The sequence below is a fragment of the Macaca nemestrina genome, chromosome 17 (assembly GCF_043159975.1).
Source record: "Macaca nemestrina isolate mMacNem1 chromosome 17, mMacNem.hap1, whole genome shotgun sequence".
Lineage (NCBI taxonomy): Eukaryota > Metazoa > Chordata > Mammalia > Primates > Cercopithecidae > Macaca > Macaca nemestrina.
In genome coordinates this window covers 808,817-826,058 of record NC_092141.1, presented here as the reverse complement: position 1 = coordinate 826,058, position 17,242 = coordinate 808,817, and the positions used below count along the sequence as shown (strand labels likewise).

At 50.0% G+C, this 17,242-nt stretch overlaps 1 protein-coding gene across 8 annotated transcripts in view; it reads left to right on the top strand.

The window, feature by feature from the left end:
- The window catches only part of LOC105474265 (VPS53 subunit of GARP complex), a 182,850-nt gene extending 167,205 nt beyond the window's left edge, over positions 1–15,645 (top strand). For 7 of the 8 annotated variants that reach the window (XM_071082064.1, XM_071082067.1, XM_071082066.1 and 4 more), the window contains 3 exons: positions 7,896–8,033; positions 9,813–9,917; positions 10,524–15,645. In XM_071082064.1, coding sequence (XP_070938165.1) covers positions 7,896–8,033; positions 9,813–9,917; positions 10,524–10,694 — 414 coding nt within the window. In that variant the 3' untranslated portion in view covers positions 10,695–15,645. Of the gene's footprint in view, positions 1–7,895; positions 8,034–9,438; positions 9,712–9,812; positions 9,918–10,523 lie in introns of those variants that run through there. The other variant, XM_071082068.1, reaches the window with a different exon arrangement.
- Positions 15,646–17,242: the final 1,597 nt, after the last annotated feature.

Here is a 17,242-nt window from a genome sequence, read left to right as displayed (position 1 = left end):
GCTTGAACCTGGGAGGTTCAGTGAGGTTGCAGTGAGCCGAGATTGTGCCACTGTACCTCCAGGCTGGGTGACAGAGTGAGACTGTCTCAAAACAAAAGAATTGAAAAAAATGTGTTCGGCCGGGCATGGTGGCTCAAGCCTGTAATCCCAGCACTTTGGGAGGCCGAGACGGGCGGATCACGAGGTCAGGAGATCCAGACCATCCTGGCTAACACGGTGAAACCCCGTCTCTACTAAAAAATACAAAAAACTAGCCGGGCGAGGTGGCGGACGCCTGTAGTCCCAGCTACTTGGGAGGCTGAGGCAGGAGAATGGCGTAAACCCGGGAGGCGGAGCTTGCAGAGAGCTGAGATCCGGCCACTGCACTCCAGCCTGGGCGACAGAGCGAGACTCCATCTCAAAAAAAAAATGTGTTCACACAAAAACTTGTACACAAATATGCATAGCAGCACCATTTATAATACCCAAAAAGTGGAAATAACTCAAATGTCCGTCAGCTGATGATAAACAAAATGTGGTCTATCCATGCAAGGGGATATTACTCAGCCATTAAAAGGAATAAAGTATCCATTCATGCTACAGCATGAAGAGCCTTGAAACCACGTTAAGTGAAAGAAGCCAGAAAGGGAAAGCCACCTATTGTGTGAGTCTGCTTTTATGGAATGTCCAGAACAGGCACATCCGTGAAACAGAAAGTAGATGAATGGTTGGCAAAGGCTGAGGGAGGGGGAGATGGGAATGGCTGCTAACGGGTAAGCGTTTCTTTCTGGGGTGATAACGTGTTCTGAAACCAGATCACGCTGACAACTGCATAACCTCGTGAATAGACCTTAAAAACCACTGAATTGTACACTTCCAAAAGGTACATTTTATGGTTTTTGAATTATATCTCCATTTTTAGAAAATTAATTCCAGATGGATTATGGCTCTAAAAAATAAGACAATAAAGCTTCTGGAAGTTACAATATAAGAGAATATCTTTATGACCTTGGGTTAGGCAAAGATCCCTTAAACAAAACATTAAAAGCACTAACCATAAAAGAAAGGATTGGTTATTTTGAGTACTGAAGGCCTTGGCCAGGTGTGGTGGCTTTTGCCTATAATCCCAGCACTTTGGGAGGCTGTGGCAAGAAGATTGCTTGAGCTCAGCAGTTTGAGATCAGCCTGGGCAACACAGCAAGACCCCATCTCTACAAAACAGTTTAAAAATTAGCCATGTGTGGTGGCACATGCCTATAGTCCTAGCTACTCGGGAAGCTGAGACAGGAGGATCAGTTAAGCCAAGGAGTTCGAGGTTGCAGTGAGCTATGATTGCACCACTGCACTCCAGCCCAGGTGACAGAAAGACCCTGTCAATAATAATTTAAAAGATTGATGAGCCGGGCACAGTGGCTCAAGCCTGTAATCCCAGCACTTTGGGAGGCCGAGACGGGCGGATCACGAGGTCAGGAGATCGAGACCGTCCTGGCTAACACGGTGAAACCCCATCTCTACTAAAAAAATACAAAAAAATTAGCCAGGTGAGGTGGCAGGCGCCTGTAGTCCCAGCTACTCGGTAGGCTGAGGCAGGAGAATGGCAGGAACCCGGGAGGCGGAGCTTGCAGTGAGCCGAGATCACGCCACTGCACTCCAGCCCAGGCAACAGAGCAAGACTCCGTCTCAAAAAAAAAAAAAAAAAAAAAAGATTGATGATACCAAATGTTGGGAAGGATGTGGAGCAGCTAGAACTTTCCTACGTGCTGGTAGAAATGGAAGTGAGCATGGCCACGTTGGAAAGCTCCTAGGCGTTAGCCAAACATATGCCTACCCCATGATCCAGCAGTTCCACTCTTGAGTAGCTTCCACCCTAGAGAAATGAGGACTTTATGACCACCAAAGACATGTGCACGAATGTTCACAGCAGGTTCATGAGCAGGAAATAAGCTACAGTGATAGAGGGCAGGAGAGTTTGTTGGGAGGGAAAGGAGAGCATTGACTGGACGAGAGCGTGAGGGAGGCTTCAGAGATGCCAGAAGTGTGCTCTGTCTTCTGTTAGGCAGCAGGGTGTGCACGCGTCTGAACGTTGATCGAACGGCATACGTGGTGTTTGTGTACTCTGTGAAAGTTATACCTAATTTTTTAAAAAAGAAAAAGAAATAGAACATGTGTCCACCTTGGTCCATCCCTCCTGATAGCCTGAGCTCTCTGCCCTGTGCCACCTCATTGAAGAACTTTCTCTGGTGGGACCAATATGGTTCACATCTGTGGTTTTGTTCACATGGTTCTTTGTCTTCTAGGAGTGTGGGCCTGTTTCTTATTTACTCAAATTTTCATCACTATCAATAGTCATCATGTCCCCAAGAATTGTAGGAGGCTCCTTAGGAAGCAAAGAGCCGCTCTCAAAGATTTCCATTGCTGTGTGATTGGCGTTCATGGGCGTGGCGTGCTGGCCACCCTCGCAGCCCGGCATCCCGTCAGCAGCATTAGCCAGCCCACACCACCCCAGAAATCATCGCTGAGGCAGAAACGAATTTGGCAATAGCTACCTCTTACCCAATGTCTCATGCCTAAGAAGATAAATATCGACTATTTCAAAGATGAAAACTAGCAGATTTTCATGATAAGTGGGACCTTTCTGTCTTTACTTCCCACGGACAGCCGCCAAATCTGTCAGGCTCGTTCCCACCTTTTCTGACTGCCTCGCTTTACATAAACCTGAGCCCAGGGTGTTCACCCCTCAGCTGTCTGGTAAAGACAGAATTTTATGGTGACTGGCCAGGGAATGAAAGTGTCATATCTCCCTGTGTATGAGGGACACTAGAGAATTATGTCTGGTGCGTTCAAACCCTTCTTGTCACTTAAGACTATACAATTATTTATGCATATAATATATCTCTGGGAAGTAGAAAAAGTAGGAAATATCTCCATATGCTTTAAAATACAATGACTGGTTTTTTTTCCTGCCAACAAATGAATGCTAAGACATGGCTTTGATTTTGACAAGGCTCTCAAAATTTGCTACATGGAAGCCAGAGTTGAGTCTTGAATGGTATTCTTTAAACAAAAATTCCAGTTAATTAATGTACAGAAAATAATGTAAAAAACAGTAACTGGCCAGGCGCGGTGGCTCAAGCCTGTAATCCCAGCACTTTGGGAGGCCGAGACGGGCGGATCACGAGGTCAGGAGATCGAGACCATCCTGGCTAACCCCGTGAAACCCCGTCTCTACTAAAAAATACAAAAAACTAGCCGGGCGAGGTGGCGGGCGCCTGCAGTCCCAGCTACTCGGGAGGCTGAGGCAGGAGAATGGCCTAAACCCGGGAGGCGGAGCTTGCAGTGAGCTGAGATCCGGCCACTGCACTCCAGCCTGGGTGACAGAGCGAGACTCTGTCTCAAAACCAAAAAAAAAAAAAAAAAAAAACAGTAGCTAATCACCCAGCTCAGCAAAATATGTAACATGTTTCCACATTTGCTTTCCATCTTTTTTTTTTTTTTTTTTTTTTGAGACAGTGTCTCACTGTGTTACCCAGTCTGGAGTGCAATGGCACAATCTCAGCTCACTGCACCCTTCACCTCCCGAGTTCAAGTTCAAGCAATTCTTCTGCCTCAGCCTCCCGAGTAGCTGGAATTACAGGTGTGCACCACCATGTCCGGCTAATTTTTGTATTTTTAGTAGAGATGGGGTCTCACCATGTTGGCCAGGCTGGTCAACTCCTGCCCTTAAGTGATCCGCTCACCTCGGCCTCCCAAAGTTCTGAGGTTACAGGCGTGAGACACCGCGCCTGGCCCTTTTTTTTTTTCTTTATTTTCCTAAGAGACAGGGTCCCACTCTGTCTCCCAGGCTGGAGTACGGTGGTGCCATCATAGCTCACTGCAACCTGGAATTCCTGGGCTTAAGCCATCTTCCCACCTCAGCCTCCTAAGTAGCTGAGACTACAAGTGTGTGCCACTGCGCCTGCTAATTTTTTTATTTTTGTTTTTGTAGAGACAAGGTTTCACTGTGTTGCCCAGGGTAATCTAATACCTGGCCTCAGGCGATCCTTCTGCCTCAGCCTCCCAAAATGCTGGGATTATAGGCATGAGCCGCCACACCCAGCCTGCTTTAGATCATTTTTATGTAAAGTAAATCATTACAGTTATTGCTGAAGACCGCCCCCGTGAACCCCACCCTGCCCATCCCTTCCTCCATGCCCCAAAGTAAATACTGTTCTGATTTTGATTTTATTCTCATATGTGTTTTGATATGTTGTATGTGTATATATTCACAAATGATATATGATTTTGTTTTGCATATTTTAAAACTATATAAATGGCATTAGACATATCATTTCCCCACTTGCTTTTTTTGCCCAACTTACTATTTTCTGAGATTTATGCATGTTGATGCATGCTGTGTGCACCCATTCATTTTAACCTCAGCATCATACTCCACTGGACGAATGCGCTGTCATTTGTTCATTCATTCCACTGTTGATGGATGTGTAGGTTGTTTCCAAACTTTTGCTTTTATAAATAGCAGATGCAGGGAACGTTTTTACGTGGGCAAGAATTTCTCTAATGGATATAAGTATAAATGCTGTTACGGGTTATATACATCTCCAACTAAGGAAATGTCGCTAAATTTCCCCTAACGTGCTTGAACTAACTTCTATTCTCACGAGTCTGCATTTCAATATGGCTGTGCCCATGCTAGATTTATCACCTGTTTACCTCTGACTCTGATGGGTGTATTATGGACATCTGTGGCTTTAATTTGCATTTCCCAATTACTAATCAGGTGACGTGTCATTTCATATGCCTTTCGGGCATTTGAGTTTCCTCTTTTGTGAATCCAGTGTTGGTAGTGTTTGCCTGTTGTGAATCCAGTGTTGGTAGTGTTTGCCTTTGTGAATCCAGTGTTGGTAGTGTTTGCCTTTGTGAATCCAGTGTTGGTAGTGTTTGCCTTTGTGAATCCAGTGTTGGTAGTGTTTGCCTTTGTGAATCCAGTGTTGGTAGTGTTTGCCTGTTGTGAATCCAGTGTTGGTAGTGTTTGCCTTTGTGAATCCAGTGTTGGTAGTGTTTGCCTTTTTTGAATCCAGTGTTGGTAGTGTTTGCCTGTTGTGAATCCAGTGTTGGTAGTGTTTGCCTTTGTGAATCCAGTGTTGGTAGTGTTTGCCTTTGTGAATCCAGTGTTGGTAGTGTTTGCCTGTTGTTGTGTTGCTGTTGGGGTAGTTCGTCCTTTTCCTGTTGATGTGTAGGAATCTTCATGTTCTGAACCCCGTTCCCTTGTCAATGTTGCACATATCTTCTCCTGATTTGTGTCTTGTCTTTTACTTTGTTTGTTTCTTCTGATATAGACTCCTTTCATTTTAGGGTAGGTGGTTCATTTTTTCTCATGGTTGACATTCTTCTCCACCCATAAGCAATGGTCTCTGTATTTTCTTCTTCTTTTTTTTTTTTTTTTTTTGAGACAGTGTCTTGCTCTGTCACCCAGGCTGTAGTGCAGACCTCCCGGGTTCAAACGATTCTCCTGCCTCAGCCTCCCGAGTAGCTGGGATTACAGGCATGCACCATCACACTCGGCTAATTTTTGTATTTTTAGTAGAGACGAGGTTTCTCCATGTTGGCCAGGCTGGTCTATAACTCCTGACCTCAGGTGATCCACCTGCCTCGGCCTCCTAAAGTTCTGGAATTACAGATGTGAGCCACTGTGCCCTGTATTTTCTTCTTAAAGTTTTTCTTTGTATATCTAAGAATTTAATCCACTTGGAATGCTTTAGAGGCTTGTACTGGGCTCCTCGGAGGAAGAGCAGCAGTCATTTCCACTGTAGTTCTGGGAAGTGCGCTCATGCCAGGCTCTTCATGTGGGCTTGGGCAATTTGTGCCATTCCCCCTCCTGGAGGTTTACATACTATTTTCTCTGAGCCCTTGGCCTTTTCAACAAAGCAGACACTGAGATAGTAAGAATTTCCATCTCTGGAAATCCAGAAAGGTCCAAAATGCCCTGCACTTTGCTGGCTACAGTTGAATGACCTGTGTGATGCAGGCCTTTGACTAGCCGCAGAACCACATGAAATTGCTCTGACCGTGGTGTAATTCCTTACCACATCTAAATTATTCCACATGAAACACTGACGTCTTCCCCACATTTCTACCACTGTCAAAATTATAATTGCCTTAACCTTTAAGTTCACAGTATCTCTCATTACTTAGTTTCTCTTTAGTCATTCGTTCTTCTGTCCAAAGCAAAGTAAATGGGAAATTGGAGGATGCAAAGTGTCGCGGGGCCTGAAGAATCCCATTTCTCACCTGCCTGATAGGATGACAGAAGGCTTTCCCAAAGAAGCAGGCAGTGGCAGAGTACAGGCCTTGCCCTGAACATACGTTTGGCCATTATCACTGGAGTTTAGTGGTGGCATTGGGAGCTGTCACCCCACTGCCGCCGTTGTCTGCTTGGTGACCATGTGGTTCCATTCTCCTAAACCATCTCAACAGGCCAGAGTACACCCTTCTGGCTTCAGCCATTTCTCTGCTCCCTGGTTGCCAAAAGCAACGGCGGCAGCAGAGCAGGGCAGTCAGCAGGAGTCAGTGTGAGCTCGACGCCAAAACCACCCAGGGACATTTACCTGGCAACCGGAAATGAAATTCCAGCTTCCCATCCACCTTTTGTCTAACCCCTTACCTGGCAACCGGAAATGGAATTCCAGCTTCCTGTCTACCTTTTGTCTATCCTCGTCCGTCGCATGAGATGAGTCTGGCGAGTTGTTAATCCTCTGGAACTTTTTCTCATCTGTAAAATGGGAACGATAAATAACCTCCAGGGTAGGTAAGGCCTTACGCAGATTAAATGCGACAAAACGTTCCTCATGTCATTCCCAGCAGTCAGTGGGCCTTCAGGACTATGGGTGTCCTTCTACATAATTGGCATCCCAGAGAACCAGAACAAACAGAGGAAAAGGTAGATTGTTGCCAGGATACAATGTTTACATTTGGGTAAATCTACATCCTCAATAACATCCAGAGAAATTCAAAGTACAACGATAATGAGTTACTCTTTTTTGCGTAATGAATAATCAGGATTTGATGAGTTTTCAGTGCTGATAAGGGTGCAGTCTACACTGCTGGCAGAGGTGTAAATGGGTCCATTCCATTGGAAAGATCTTAAAGTTTACACCGCCGCACACATCACAGAGTACTGCAGAACCATTAAAAATCACGATTCTTCTTTAGAGATAGGATCTTGCCGTGTGGCCCAGGCTAGAGTGCAGTTAAAAACCATGATTCGCTTTTAACGACTACAAAGATGGGAAAGTAGAATATAAAAATTGTATATACTAAGTGAGAAAAACAGGTTGTAAAATGGTATATACATACAGTATAATTCTGATTTAGTTTTATGGAGGGGTTGTCATTTGTTTTTGAGACAGCATCTCCCTCTATCACCCAGGCTGGGAGAGTTACAGTGGCGCAATCTTGACTCTCTGCAGCCTCAACCTCCCAGGCTTAAGCGATCCACCCACCTCAGCCTTCCCCAGTAGCTGGGACCACAGGTGCGCACTACCACGCCTGGCTAATTTTTGCATTTTTTGTGGAGGCGGGGTTTTGCCGTGTTGCCCAGGCTGGTCTCAAACTCCTGAGCTCAAGCGATCCTGCTGCCTGGGCCTCCTGAAGTGCTGGAATTACAGGTGGGAGCCACGGTTCCTGGCCCCCGATTCAGTTTTTTATAGACGTACACATAGGCCGGCTCCTTGATGTCGTTTTTCCTAGGTAATGGGAATTATACATAATTTTTTTCTTGTATATTTCTGTTTATATCCCAAATTTTTTGCAACGAGAATGTGTTACTTGTGTAATGAGAAAAACATGACTCGTTGGCCTGGGTCCACTCGGCACTGGGTCGCTGGAAGGGGCCGGTAATGCTCTGCTTTGCTCCACAGCTGCTGCTGGACACCCACTCGCTGAAGATGGTCCTGCTCGATCTCCCCTCCATTGGCTCGCAGGTGGTGAGGAAGGCACCCGCCAGCTACACCAAGATTGTTGTCAAAGGCATGACCCGGGCTGAGATGATCCTCAAGGTGATGGCTTGTGTCTTTCCCGGGGATTCTGTTAAAAGGGGCCGGTTATTCAATCTCTTTTTACGAGAAGCTTTGGTTTTGAAAGCACAGGGTAGGTCCCGTCCTCACCGGCCTCAAAGCACGGTCCATGTTCTTGGGCTGGACTGGATTTTGGCCTCATCAGATATTGTTGAAAGTCTGTGGATAGTTACTGGGGCTCAGGAATTCCTTCTGACAAATGAATTTCTTGTTGTTGTGGGATTCTCTTGTAATCAGATGCAGTCAAGCCTGGAGGGTAGGTGGTCGCCACGGTGAATCAGCGTATGTCAGGGCTCTGCTTCTCAGCAGGAATGTCAGGCACAGCCCTCAGTTCCTCCCCTCCACATCAGCCTTTCTGGCTTTCTGTACTCTGCCACTTTACATGAACTCTGAACAGATGTTGTAGTAACTGAATCTAATCAGCAAATGGATTTTTAAAAGCTCCATTTAACAAAAGACTGTACTTTGGGTGAGGAACGTCTGAAGCCCTGAGCATCTGCCTCTGGTTTCCAGCTATTTGGAAGAGCGGGGATGAGGCCTGGAGAACAGATGGTCCTGTGGTGATATGGTCTTAAAAGCCCAGGACCTGTAGGCTCTTCAGGACACTTCCTAAACCAGATGACTCAGGGACGGCAGGAGTAGGAAGTGGCAGCAGGGCATCAGTCACCGGTGGGATGTGGGTGAGGATGGAGCATCCCATGTGGGTGAGGATCGAGCAGCCCGTGTGGGTGAGGATGGAGCAGCCCGTGTGGGTGAGGATGGAGCAGCCCGTGTGGGTGAGGATGGAGCAGCCCGTGTGGGTGAGGATCGAGCATCCCGTGTGGGTGAGGGTGGAGCAGCTCGTGTGGGTGAGGATGGAGCAGCCCGTGTGGGTGAGGATCGAGCAGCCCGTGTGGGTGAGGGTGGAGCAGCCCGTGTGGGTGAGGGTGGAGCAGCCCGTGTGGGTGAGGGTGGAGCAGCCCGTGTGGGTGAGGATCGAGCAGCCCGTGTAGGTGAGGGTACAGCAGCTCATGTGGGTGAGGATGAAACTGCCTCATCGTATTCTTCCCCTGCTGCTTACTGCTAGGGAGGAGAGCATGCGGTCTGGGAATTATCTGCAGAGGATGCCTGAGTGAACTCCTCCTCGGCATTCTTTGGTTCAGCCTCAGGAATTCAAAACAAATCAGTCTGCTGGGGAAAGAAAATCAGATACTGCATTCCAGAACCAAATGGAAATGAATGAGGGTTGCAGTGCAGTTCCTTTGTTTGTGTGTTAATTGATAGTTTAACTGAGTTGTTATGTAAGTTCCAGATTTTAAATCTTCAAAAAGGTGAGGCAGCTTTGGCATTTTTGTTTTTGCAGAAATCCACTTACTTATACCAGCTCTTTTTGCCACCCATTTCTCAGGAATCACAGTACATCAAGGCAGAAGGATCAAGTACCGTGTACCCGTGAAATCCTCCAGCAGGGACCCTCTCACGCAGGGTTTCCCAAATGGTTCCGATAGTTTACAAACCACCTGGGACCCCACCCAGGCCTACTGAATTACGGTCTTTAGAGGAGGGGTCCAGGAACCTGTACGTCACAAAGCAGCGCAGGTGTGTTTAGGATTCAGCAAATTTAGGACATTGCTCTGGTGGCATGTGACGATGAGATGGACCACTGGGTTTGTAGGTCGGGTTGCTGCTGCTTAAGGAAACCTCGCAGAATCCATTTGGCGCTCGGCTGGCAAGTGAGGAGTGAGTTTGCTGAGGGGCCCGCTCCTGTCTCCCCTGCCGTAGGTAGTGATGGCCCCTCATGAACCGTTGGTGGTGTTTGTTGACAACTACATCAAACTCCTCACAGACTGCAACACAGAAACCTTCCAGAAGATACTGGACATGAAGGTTAGTGCAGGGTCCTGTTTCGTCTACACCTGCTCATCCACCTCACACTCAGCGGTTCTCAACCGGGGGGTTGGGATACAGGTTCCTGGGGGGCTCTCTCAAAATGCACGTGCCTGGCTCCACAGAGCAAACCGGATTCGGAGAAGCCTCTGGAGGAGGATGGCCCCAGGCCTGTGCACCTCGGGATTCTGATAGGCCCTGCATGCCCTGCTGAGGCCCCCTGCACAGGGAGGAAGGGGCAGGGGCAGGGGGATGAGGACAGGAGTGTTGTCCTTCCCACCGTCTGGACCTGCCCCTTCTCCTCTCAGCCCCTTGTTGACCTGCCCCTTCTCGACCTGCCCCTTCTCCTCTCTCAGCTCCTTCTTGACCTGCCCCTTCTCCTCTCTCAGCCCCTTCTTTCTCTTCCTTTACCGTTTCTTCTCCTCTCTTTTTTCTCCCACACTACTACCCAGGGCTGGTGAGTCCCCTGAGGAAGGGGTTCGCCGTCAGCCTGGAGTAACTCTGCTGTCTGCGGAGCCTCTGCTGACCCGGTACCCAGGTACCGCGCTCTCCCCCGTGGGCCGTTCTGGCCCAGACTTCCTGACGGTTCTCCTCTCTCAACCTCAGGGACTGAAGAGGAGCGAGCAGAGCAGCATGCTGGAACTCCTGCGCCAGCGGCTCCCCGCACCACCCTCAGGGGCGGAAAGCTCCGGCTCGCTGTCCCTGACGGCACCCACACCGGAGCAAGAGTCGTCCCGCATCCGCAAGCTCGAGAAGCTCATTAAAAAGAGACTGTAGCAGCAGCAAGGGGCCCTTGCTCTGGCCGGCCACCCTCAGCACCCCGTTCCCCAGAAGCCCCCGACCCCTCCTGTGCTCCCGGCACTCTCACATCGTCGGTCTTCACGCTTTCGGGGACATGTGGGTTGTAAGAGTCTCTCCCAGGCCCTGTCTCACTTCCTGCCCTAATCGGAGATGCTGAGCAAGGGCTGGGCTCTGAGGGCGGTTTCGACGATCTCTGGTTCCCGAAGCAGAGGCAGCAGTGGGGGGAAGGTCCCTCAGCTGCCCTTGACTCATGTAGCCTCCCCATGGCAGTCGCACCCTCTGACACACGGGCCCCACCGTACACCCACCCGTCCAGGCAACCTGAACAAGGATGCCTGGGTCTCACTCCTCCTCCCTCCGTCCTCCCTCCCTCCTCCGTCCGTCCTCCCTCTCTCTGTGGCCGGCCGAGGTTTCCCCTTCTGCCAGAGCTGTTTCCTCTCCCATCTCTGGGCTTGGCCCTAGGGCCTGAGTTAATGAAGTGGCAGGTGACAGGCTCTTCATGGAGGCTGTGGGACCAGGCGTATTCCCATGGAAATCCCAGTTTCCTGGCCCATATTTTGTTTCTGATGCTTGTCATGACCTTATATGACCAGTTACCCCTGTGTTCCCGCGGTTTCTCAGTTGTCTGCAAAGGAGCGATGTTCTCTGTGTCTGTCACCCAGGAAGGGCGTATGTGCCAGGCCTTCAAGCGGGTGTCCTGTCTGCCCTGGGGCTCCTGATTTGGGTAAGGGCAGACCCAGATCTGACAGTGGCTTTGCCTGGCACACTCGCCAGGCTGTGTGAGCAGATTCTTTCCTTCTTTTTTTTTTTTTCTTTTAGAGACGGGGTCTCTGTCACCCAGGCCGGAGTGCAGTGGCGCGATCTAGGCTCACTGCAACCTCTGCCTCCTGGGTTCAAGCAGTTCTCCTGCCTCAGCCTCCTGAGTATCTGAGATTACAGGCGTGAGCCACCGCGCCCAGCCCCTTCCTCCAATTCTTTACTCCCACTCTGCTCCTGGCTTCTAGGGAAGGGAAACCAGGAAGTTCGCTTGGAAAACGTTTCCTAGGCTTTCTCATCCGATGAAGCCATGGGAACACTCAGAAGTCCATCCCCTCGAATCCCTTTCTGCCCACTCATCTTCAGGTCCACAGCACTTGCCAGCGTCATCTGAAATAGCAAAGGTGATGTGCAGTGTCCCATTTGTATGTTCCTGTGTCATGAGAGGGAGCCCGGGGTTCTGTGTTCCTGTGTCATGAGAGGGAGCCCGGGGTTCTGTGTTCCTGTGTTACAGGAAGGAGCCCGGGGTTCTGTGTTCCTGTGTTACAGGAAGGAGCCCGGGATTCTGGATGCCTCAGGAACAGAATATGGACCTTAAACACCAGGCTGAGAGCCTGGCCTGGCACGCAGCCTGCCCCCGCCTGCCCTTGCTGTCCACCACGGGCTCTCTGCAGCAGGGCTTGCCGAAGAGAGTGCTCCCGGCCTCTCCCATCATCCTGCATCCAGAGAACAGGCAGCATATCGAGCCGTTACCCTGATTCACTCGGTTCCCTTGAAGCCAAGCCTCGGTTAACCATGACCACAGCTACAGCCAACCACTGTTGTTGCTGCCCGATTTTGCTCAAGAATGATATCTTGACAGGCACAGTGGCTCATGCCTGTAGTCCCAACACTTTGGGAGGCCAAGGCAGGAGGATCGTTTGAGCCCAAGAGTTCAAGACCAGCCCGGGCAACATAGAGACCTCTACAAAAATAAAACTTTGCAAGGTGTGGTGGCATGCACCTGTAGTCCCAACTGCTAGGGAGGCTGAGGTGGGCAGATTCCTTGAGCTCAGTAGTTGGAGACCAGCCTGGGCAACCTGGTGAGACCAAAAATAAACTTGACCGGGTGTGGTGGCTCACTCTTGTAATCACAGCACTTTGGGAGGCTGAGGCGGGTGGATCACCTGAGGTCAGGAATTCGAGACCAGCCTGGCCAACATGGCAAAACCCTGTCTCACCTAAAAATACAAAAATTAGCCGGGTGTGGTGGCGGATTCCTGTAATCCCAGCTACTGGGAAGGCTGAGGCAGGAGAATCACTTGAACCCGGGAGGCGGAGGCTGCACCAAGCGGAGATCACGCCACTGCACTCCAGCCTGGGTGACAGAGCAAGACCCTGTCTCAAAAAGTTTTCAGGACAGAGGAAATTTCCTGAAAATCCGTAAAACTCGTAACAGCCATACAGTAGGAACAAGGTTTGAAAATCTGCCTGGAAACCTGATTTCCTCGTCCCCACCTTGTTTCCCAGCATAACCACTGCTCTGTGCCCCTGCCCTCTCTGCCAGCCCTTCTCCCCGACGCCATCCAGCTCTGATCCTGAGCCTCATTTCTTCATCAGCTTCCAGAATGTCCTTGCTAGCCGGTATGACTCTCATGCATCGAGCATCTCAAATTCGAGAATGTGGAGGAGAAAATAAGTGGTGTGAGGAGGGCGTGCAGCCTTTAGTTGAGGTCTGTGAGGAAAAGATTCCAAATAAGACAAGGGCAGGGAGGGGGTCGGGAGAGCCCCTGGGAAGCCCTGTAGAAGGCCCCCCAGCCCACGGGGTTTCTGTGGTAACGCAGCCTGAGCTGTACAGTTGAGAAGGGGCGGTGGGGCCCATCTCCAAATAGCACAGCCAGTTCAGCCGTCTGTCCTCGACCCGGGAGAGCTGGGAAAGCCAGTGGACTCCCGCACCTGGTTCTTGTCACTCCCAGCGTTTGTGTACAGATCCCCACTTCTCTTTTTGGTTCGTTGGTGAGGAGTCGTTTTCCGGATGATTCCATCACAGCATTGAGCTGTCAAGCTCCTGTTCTCCACAGTTGGTGGTCACAGCCAGGGAAGTTGCTGCCTTGATTTGTTACATTGTCAGTAATCCCCACGGAGCCAATGGATGTCAGTAGGAGTTCTGTTCAGTGTCTCCTTGATGGGGACTGAGTACTGTGTAAAGGCGCTGTGTTTCTCTTCTGGGGGTGTGCAGCAGAACCACCTGGGGCCTTTTAAAAACGGATGCCAGCCTGGCGCAGTGGCTCACGCCTGGAATCCCAGCACTGTGGGAGGCCGAGGTGGGCGGATCACCAGCTCAGGAGAGCCAGACCATCCTGGCCAACATGGTGAAACCCTGTCTCTACTAAAAATACAAAAATGAGCTGGCTGTGGTGGCGGGCGCCTGTAATCCCAGCTACACGGGAGGCTGAGGCAGGAGAATCACTTGAACCCGGGAGGTGGAGGCTGCAGTGAGAGCCGAGATCGCACCACTGCACTCCAGCCTGGCGGCAGAGCGAGACCCCATCTCAAAAAAAAAAAAAACAAAAACCATGCCTGGAGATGTTGAGTCCGTAAGTTTGGATGGGGCCTGGCGTACAGGTTAAAAGCCCCATAGGTAATTATAACGTTTGCAGCTCGTTTAGAGCCATTGCAGCAGAGAGAGGTTTGCTCTGTGGAAGGGCTCCTGCCCGCGTGTTCGTGCGCGCCTGTGTTTCTGACTCTAAGCTAAAAGTCTGCGGACGTTGCACTTGAGCTCATACCAGCGTGGTGGATTCTTTTTTTGTTTTTTTTTTTTTAGACGGAGTCTCGCTCTGTGGCCCAGGCTGGAGTGCAGTGGCGCGATCTCGGCTCACTGCAAGCTCCGCCTTCCGGGTTTACGCCATTCTCCTGCCTCAGCCTCCCGAGTAGCTGGGACTACAGGCGCCGCCACCTCGCCCGGCTAGTTTTTTGTATTTTTTAGTAGAGACGGGGTTTCACCGTGTTAGCCAGGATGGTCTCGATCTCCTGACCTCGTGATCCGCCCGTCTCGGCCTCCCAAAGTGCTGGGATTGCAGGCGTGAGCCACCGCGCCCGGCCAACGTGGTGGATTCTTTACTGGTAACAGCTTTCATTTTAAACTTGGGTTGGGCCGGGCGCGGTGCCTCACGCCTGTAATCCCAGCACTTTGGGAGGCCGAGGTGGGCGGATCACCTGAGGTCAGGAGATCGAGACCAGCCTGGCCAACATGGTGAAACCCTGTCTCTGCTAAAAATTAAAAAAAAAAAAAAAGCCAGGCAGGTGGTGGGTGCCTGTAGTCCCAGCTACTTGGGGAGGCTGAGGCAGGAGAATCACTCGAATCCAGGAGGCGGAGGTTGCAGTGAGCCGAGGTCCCACCACTGCACTCCAGCCTGGAAGACAGTAAGACTCAACTTTTGTTGGTGGGGACCATGCCAGGAATTGGGCTCTGAACATACTAATTAGGATTCTTCTTGTTTTGATGACCAAACCCCAAGCAGAAACTTTATTTATTAACATCACTTCAAAAATAACATATCAAAGGAGCACCCTAGGCCAGGTGCGGTGGCTCACACGCTTTGGGAGACTGAGGTGGAAAGATTGCTTGAGCCCAGGACTTCAAGACAAGCCTGGGCAACAGAGTGAGACCCCATCTCTGTTAAAAAAAAAAAAAAAAAAAAAAAGGCCGGGCACGGTGGCTCATGCCTGTAATCCCAGCACTTTGGGAGGCCAAGGCAGGTGGATCATGTGAGGTCAGGAGTTTGAGACCAGCCTGGCCAACACGGTGAAACCCCATCTCTACTAAAAATACAAAATAAGCCAGGCATGGTGGTAGGCACCTGGAATCCCAGCTACTCGGGAGGCTGAGGCAGGAGAATTGCTTGAACCCGGGAGGCGGAGGCTGCAGTGAGCCGAGGTCGTGCCATTGCACTCCAGCCTGGGCGACGGAGCAAGACTCTCTAAAAAAAAATAAAAGGAGCACCCATGGATGAAAGCAGCAGCTAACAGCTCTGTGATTCAGCCAAACCTAGGTATTGTGCCCATTCCTTCCCCTTGGTCCATTTTCTCTAGCCCCTTTAAAAACCAAAAAACAAGCAACTTTGAAGTCACGTTGGGTTTAAAATAAATAGTGATAATTTGTATAATCAATAAAGGGTTCAATCTGCTCTTACTATGGGGACTTCTCTGAAAACTGGCTTAGCGGTGCCTCGGCCAGAGAACATTCTGTGTGGACTCTTAACAGTGAAACAGGAGGCGTAGTGGACAAGGGTTCTGATCTCCAAACCCAGCTCAGGGATTGAAGCTAACTACCGCCACTCCTTCCTCTCTGGAAGAACAAAGAGCCAGTACCCAGGACTCTGCCCATCCCCGAGAAGGGGTGCCTGATTTCTTACATCTAGGGTGGCTCCTTGCAGATCAGACAGGACTGAGAGCAGACCAGCCGAGACCAGCATGACCAACACAGGGCACGCAGGGCAGGTCTGAGGCTGCTGCCTGATGCAGGGTACGGCACCAACCCTTCCTGAATTGCCTTCAGATAAGGAGACCTGGTTCTCTGTTGACAGAATGCCAGGGGAAATGCCGCAAGTGTACAGCTGGAAATGGGATTCCTTCCCCAGGAAGAGCACTCGGAATAACCTGCCACAACCTGCCTGCTTGAGGGTGACAGCAAGTGTCTCACACTTCTTGCCAACTCCAAGTCAGATTCCTAAAAATAAAATAGAGCTGCGCTGGGCCATTTAAGCAAAAGCCTTAGAAATATGGACATGTGGAATGCTGGCCTACATGACGGGTTCGATTACATTTTATATATTAAAAATTCCCAGTTTAGTATTCATCAGAATAGCCTCTTGGACCCTCGAAGTTCCACACCTTTGGGAAATACAAATTTCCTTAAAATAAAGGGATTTTTTTTGTGTGTGTAAATAGCTTTCATTTTCTCCATCTGGAAGTGATTTCTCCCTGCATGTCAGAGCACAAAATACTGCCATTAATTAGAGCGTTACTGGATGTCATTTGCTAGAATGTATTTCCTTACTGCTGGCAGAAAACAGAACAGACTCTAGGAAAGAATTAGCAGGCCCGTGACCTTGGCCCCTCCCAGTGGCTGCCCTCCCTTCCCTGACAGTCTAAGGAAGCAACGTATGGGAGCAGAATGTGGCCGACCGAGCCCCGTCCTGGCCTGTCCGGTTGCAGTAGAGTCTCTGTAATGTGTAAAGTGTTTCGCTTCTGACTTGGAACCCTTCTTGCCCTGTGAATTTCTATCCTGTGAACATTCCCTTCTCCGTCCTTGCTGTTCCCCTCACAGCCTGCTCTTCCAGTGACTGCCAAGTGATTTCTCTCCTGCACACGTGCGTCCATCCTGTTTCCTTAGTAGCTGGATGGACATTTTGCCATGAAAACTTTGGGAAGTCCTGTGTCCTTTCAACAGTGGAAAGCTGGCTGCGGCCCTTCCATGAGGCTCCAGGATCATTACCTCGTTTCCATTCTTTCTTTTCAACAGCTCCCCATTGTACTAGGGAAGCCAAGGGATCACCCTAATGAGAAAAGAACCTTCCCTGTAGCCCACCTGGAAGGGCATTGCCTGCCAGCTCCTTCCTTCTCAGCTACGTGGACAGGAGGGAAGAGGAGGTGGCGATCTGCGGGACATGAAGGACGTGTCCACTTGAAGTGAAAGCAGCCTGGGATTGGAAGCGTCCACAGAAGACCTGATCTGCAAGTCCTTGATCTGGACCTGGCGCTTTGACACTGGGCGAGTCACCGATCCC